Source organism: Benincasa hispida, chromosome 2 (assembly GCF_027475165.1).
Source record: "Benincasa hispida cultivar pf3 chromosome 2, pf3_genome.v1.1, whole genome shotgun sequence".
NCBI classification, from domain to species: Eukaryota; Viridiplantae; Streptophyta; class Magnoliopsida; order Cucurbitales; family Cucurbitaceae; genus Benincasa; species Benincasa hispida.
Genome location: NC_143479.1, coordinates 64,823,019 through 64,829,544, shown reverse-complemented (window position 1 = coordinate 64,829,544; position 6,526 = coordinate 64,823,019). Strand labels below are relative to the sequence as shown.

The 6,526-nt window shown below is 28.3% G+C and overlaps 1 protein-coding gene across 1 annotated transcript; it reads left to right on the top strand.

Annotated features, from left to right (window-relative positions):
* Positions 1–2,486: 2,486 nt before the first annotated feature.
* On the top strand, positions 2,487–3,128 carry LOC150038082 (uncharacterized). Its single transcript, XM_090311134.1, has one exon. It carries the CDS (start codon positions 2,487–2,489, stop codon positions 3,126–3,128), a length of 642 nt encoding a protein of 213 aa, XP_090167260.1.
* Positions 3,129–6,526: the final 3,398 nt, after the last annotated feature.

Here is a 6,526-nt window from a genome sequence, read left to right as displayed (position 1 = left end):
CTCTTTCTTTTCGTAGGGTTTCTAAAATAGTATGTTGTAGCAAAAACAATAGAATTTTATGGTGATATATTTGTTTTTTTTTATTGTATTTATATTTCATAAATGTAAGAGTATTAATATGATGTATATATTTGTTCCAGAGCTTAAATACGAGCATTGATTGGAGTTGGATCGTGAAGAAAATGTTGATGCGGTGCTTGTGATGGATCGAGACGACTAATTCTCTGTTCATCTCTTGTTTTCATTTTTCCTTTTAGATTATTGCATAGCATGATTATTTCGATTGTATTGGACGGTTGAGTGGTTGATTTTGTTTGTAGTTCTAGGGTTAGATTTATTTTAACAATCTTTGTGGTTTGTTCCTGAATAACTTGATTAATTGAATGCATTTACTTTTTATCATACTTGTCTTTCCAATTGAATGTTTGATCACTATTTAATTGACTTTAGGTTCTCTTTGAGAGAGAGAACTTAAACTAGAACTAGCATATCAAATTGAACTTGGAATGTGCATGAGAATATCAGAAAAATGTTAAGAGGCTAATATATAATAATGACTCTTAATGTTGCGTCTAAATAGATCGATTGCATGAAAATATAGAGTTGACTTTTAGGTATTAGAAAGAGTTGAGCTCGGGAGAGAAAACCTAGATAAAAGACTTCTAGGCTTAAGTAAACGATTGAATGAAAGTTCTTAGATTCTACAAACTTGTTGAATGAAATCAACACCTTAAGACGTTTTAGCTAAGTGCATTATTCTATCAATTATTTATTGATTTTTTATTTTATGTTTACAAAATCATTATCACATTTCGAATTCCTAAATAAAATTAAGATAGTTTTTCGATAACTAATAGAACCAAATTGTTAATTCTTAAAGGACAATATTTGGTTAACAAACCATTTTACTATACTAAACTTGACATGTAGCATCTGAGCAAAGATGAAAATAATAAAAGTATGAGGTATATACGTCTGGAAAATAAATTTTTTGAAATTTCTGATTAAAAAATAAAATTTGAAAATTTCTTTAGAAACTCCCTATTATAATCAAATTGAAACCCGAGTTAATATATAGTGGTTACGATGGATAAAGTATAGTTTTAAAAATTAAAATTTAGTCTTTATAATTTAATAAAAACTGGATAACCTCGTAAATAATTCTTATGGTTTGATAAACTTTTCAATAATGATCACTAAATATTTATCGCAAATCATAGGTATTAAATTTTAATTATAATCTACCGGAATTAAATTTCCAACTTCCTTCAAACCATAAGAACTAAATTTATAATTGAGCAAATTTCAAAAGCCACGCATGAAGTATGACGTGATATTTACAATTACAATTATCAAATTTTCAATTGTAAAATTTGAACTCGTAAACTATACAAGATATTAAAATTGGATATTTAAACTTACAATAGTTATAAAAATTGGACTATCAAATAATAAAAATTAAATCCTCAAACTAGGGGCGTGCATTGGTCAGTCCATGTTAGATTCGGGTGGTTGGATCGGTTTTTGGTCCCTCCTTTGCACACCCCTAATTCAAATTTATACAATTGTTGCAATTTCTAATGAATATGGACTATATATGAATGTTTTTATCAAACCCTAGGAAATAAGCTCTACTATTAAACTATAGAGACTAAATTCTGATTTCTTCCAAATCATAGAGATCAAATTTATAATTTAATCAAATATAAACTTAACATGCACGAAGATAAAAATGCAAAAAGGAAAAAAAAAAAAAAAAAGAAAAGAAAGAAGAGAAGAGCATGAGTCATTCGAAAAACAAAAGTTAGTTAAATTATAAATTTGGTTCTTATAATTTGAAGAAAATTAGAATTTAGTTTCTATGATATTAAGAGTTCGAATTTAATTCCTATAATTTAATAAAGCATTATAAATAGTTTTTATAATTTGATAAAATTCTTATAAATAATTCATATCGTATGGACTATTTATAAATATTTTTACCGAATTATCAGAACTAAATTTTAATTAAAAATTATAAAGAGTAAATTTTAATCTCCTCGAAAATATAGAAGCCAAATTTAGAATTTAACCAAAATTAAACTTCAAACATGTATGAGGATGAATAGGCCATTTCATAAAAAATTTTAAATGATATTATTTTTAAATTATCCTATTATGTCGAAAATGATGAGGGAAAAAATATAATAATTTCTCACGTATATCTCGGCTAACTTTAAAAATAATTATATAAAAAAAAACTTGAAATTTTCTTTAGAAATTCTCCATTATAATCAAATTGAAACCCTTTTGAGAGAGTAAATATATAATGGTCAGTGTGAAAAATAAACTTCAAACACTTAAGAGGATTAATACGTAATCTCATCTTAATTTCCTAATCCGTTTCTAAATGATATTATATTTTCCTAATTCAAGTTGGGTTTCCCAACCTTATAGTTTATAAATAAACAATAACGCTTCCTCCCAAATCCCAACAACAATCCTTCATGGCTTTTATGAATTCTCATCTAATCGAGTATTATATTTACAATGATATACCTTCGGAAGACCAACAACATCATCAAATCTTGGAAATTCGAAGATACTTAATTCACCGATTTATGTTCGGATCTCCTTTCCAAAGCATTAATCAAACTTCACCAATTTCACTCGATGATCATAATATTCCTCTTTCCCCTCTCCCTCTCTACCTTCTCCATGTCCACGAACCAATTTCTTTCACCACCTACATTGCTCAATTGCTTTCCACTCGCAACATCGATCCTAACGCTTCTGAAGTCATTGCCTTAGAGATCACCATGCTCGTCCATCGAATCAACGATGGAAATCCAGATGTGAGTTTCTATATTGTTGCCATCGTCGACCACATTCAATTCACTTGGATGGAATCATTAGCATTTCCGACGCAGCAATCAACGAGAAACGAGGTGAGGATGGAGAGGTTGGAAGAGATTGGGGAAGATATGGGGGATTGTAGTATTTGTTTAGAGGGATTTTGTAGTAATATGAGGGAGGTGGTAAAGATTCTCTATGGACATGTGTATCATGAGTCATGTATTTTGAGCTGGTTGAACAATAGTCATTTTTGCCCCTTGTGTAGGAGGTCAATATTGCCACTTGAGGACTAACCTTGAGATGGAATAATTTAATTTAAATTATTTTTTATGGGTTCATTTGCAACTAATGTTAATAATCTATATACTTTCTTGCAATTAGCAGTAATAAATAATGATAACTACAACATTATGTTATTGGAAATTTCATCACTCTAATAATGTCAACTTTCTTTTTTCATGTCACCCGACATAATTAGTACGAAATTATGAAGTATTTAGTTTATTCGAGTTTATATATTTTGTGTTTTTTAAGTGAATCAAAACATTTTGGAAGCTGAGGCTTGGTGAAAAGATTGTGAAAAACTATGAAGTAAGATTTGTCGGGTAATAACTTGATCTTTTATTTTAATATTGTAGTTTGACAAAATAATTAGAGAAAATCGTGATTTATAAATATTTATAAAAATGTGATAATTTGGAGGAGGTCGAGTCTTTGACTCTCGATTAAATTAATTAAAAAAAATAAATCAATCAATCAAATTAGATTGGAAATTTGAAACTCGATCAAACTAGGTCGAGATTTCAAAATTCCATTCAATTCTTTACCCAAAAAAAAAAAAAAAAAAAACTTTTGCCTGTTGGTATTATCTTATATCTAAGACTTGTTTGTTCAAGCCCCATATACATTCGACTTTGTTCTTTTTCCCTTTCTTTTCATTTTTTTATATACCATATTTGAAGGTTAATTTTGATAATAAAAACTTAAATTTTGTGATATGGGAGATTTAATTTTAAATAATAAAAATACATTTTGAAAAAAAAAAAAAAAGAAGTAATTTAGACCTTAGCTCAATATTAGCTCAATATTAGCATAAATTATATTCTTATATTTATGCTTAAACTTTTTATCCCAATTACCTTACTAAATAAATAAGATTTATATTTATTTAATAAATTTAAATTTCTCTATGAAATAAAAAGAAGATAAAATATAGTTTTGATCTTTGTATTTTTGGGATTCATTCTATTTTAATTTATATACTTTAAAAAATAAATAATAATTAGATTAATTCAATTTAAATATCATATATTTAAATGATTGTGCATTTGAATCATATTCAATTGCATATATCTCATAATCTATAGTTTTAATATGACTATCATTCACATTAATTTTAATTTATAGTTTTTAATATGAATATTATTCATACTATTTGAATATATGATTCTCTCTCATAAAGGTTAAATCAAGGAAACACCAATTAGATATAGGATAGAGAATCACTATCTACCAGATCCGAAAACAAACCAAGGAATTATTTTCACGATGGTTAGCTCCATTAAAGTTCCACAATTAACTTTATAATATTTATAGCATCCCGAGTTTTGGATAAATTGGGGTTAATTATCTTAAATTGTTGGACTTTAATTCCTTTTAGTTTTTGGATTTTGGAGCCAACTTAAAACAATTGAGGAGATAATTAATTTTATGTGGTTTTAAATTGATTTAAATATTTGGAAGAATTTCATTTGTATCAAATTGATGAATTTTATGCCATTTAATTTCGGTTTTTGGAACCTAAATTAAAGTAATTTAAGAAGTTAATTGATTTATTAATTTGATACAAATTTTGGAGATTTTGGAGATATTGCGATAAAATATTTGATTTATCTTTTTAAAATTTGAAAAAAAAATGAAAGAATTGAGATATTTGAAATCAAAGAAGAGTGAAAAGAAGCAGAAAATCAGAGAGAAAGACAGTAGTTTGGTTTTTTTGCGATAACTTCCATAAAATTGTCGATTGCCGGAGTTTGAACTATTGGATTGTGCTGAAATTTGGTCAGTCTGTTCGGTATAGGATCTCGTTTTGAATGGTTGGATCGTTGTTTTGAAATCAAAGAAGAGTGAAAAGAGACAGAAAATTAAAGAGAAAGACAACAGTTTGGTTTTTATGCGACAACTTCCACAAAATTGTCGATTGTCGGAGTTTGAAATGTTGGATCGTGCTGAAATTTGGTCAGTCTGTTCAGGGCATATAGGGTCTCGTTTTGAATGGTTGGATCGTTGTTTTGAGCTCTAGTTTTTCCCAAACCTTCTTCATGCAAGACATTCACTACCAGCCGCTAGCCTAATAATTTGCACCGTCCAACAGTAGCACCGGTCGCTCGTCTATGGTTGTTGTCGTCGCCACTGCCACTAGCATCATTGTCGCCGAATTGATACTTTGGATACATTATTTGGTGTTTTATGGGTTTTCTTGGAAGGTCATGAATATCCAACAAATTTTGGTTAAGTTTTGGCTTACCTATATTGTTTTAATGTTGAAATTGGGTTTTACAGACTCTCAGGGTACTTTCTGACAAGATTAAAATTGTTCGGCGTCCTTTTTCTTTTAAAGGTTTGAGGTCTTTATAGATAATTTTTGGATACCCACTAAATGTCGGCTTAACTTTTGTTTTAAATGTGATTTTTGAAAGGTTAAAGAATTGTAAAGTATTGAATTCAAGATACTTCGAAGGTGCTTATGTTTTGTCTATGACTTTGTTGTGATGAAAGGACTTAAGTTTAATTAGTTATACTGAGATGGAGGATAAGTATTTGGAGTTAAAAGCAATGTTAACTTGTGGAGGATACTCTCTTCTAAAGTTTGAAGTTTGAAATTGAATTACAGATTATTATAGATAATCACATGACTTGCTTGGTATAGAGATTATATTTCACTTGGGAAATGGAAAGCGCACCTTAAAATTTGTTGGCCTCAACAAAGATAAGTGTGAAGAAAATAATAGTATTTAAGAAAGGTTTTATTAGATTGAGAAGATAAAGGAAACTCATATTTTGAGATCAAAGACTAAGTTTGGTTTGACTTTCTAAGTTAAGAGTTGGATTTTCACGAGTGTTTGGATTTGACTTAAACTGTCTTTGCTTTGGAAATTTGGAGATTTTATTTAAATGGAGAGAAGGTATAAATCTTTATGGGCAACTAAAGTTTGAAGTACTTATTCCATTAGATTGATGAAGCAATCCCAAAACAAAAGGATAAGGTGAGAACTAAGTATCAAAAGCTTTTTCAAGATTAATAAAAAAGATGGACAATCAAACTTATTTCTCGATTCAATAGAGGGGGTGCATGCATAAAGGTTTGGAACTCGGAAGTGGATGATTATTCATTTGCTTCTCACGTTATGAATTTACATAGAATTTTTTAGAATGAATGTTCTAAAGGGTAAGAAGAATGTAACAACCCGAGTTCTGGATAAATTAGAGTTAATTATCTTAAATTGTTGGACTTTAATTTATTTAGTTTTTAGATTTTGGAGCCAACTTAAAACAATTAGGAGATAATTAATTTTATGTGGTTTTAAATTGATTTAAATATTTGGAAGGATTTAATTTGTATCAAATTGCTGGATTTTATGCTCTTTAATTTTGGTTTTTGAAACCTAAATTAAGGTAATTTGAGAAGATA

Coding starts and splice junctions, on each gene's coding strand:
- LOC150038082 (XM_090311134.1), top strand. CDS start 2,487: ATGGCTTTTATGAATTCTCATCTAATCGAGTATTATATTTACAATGAT.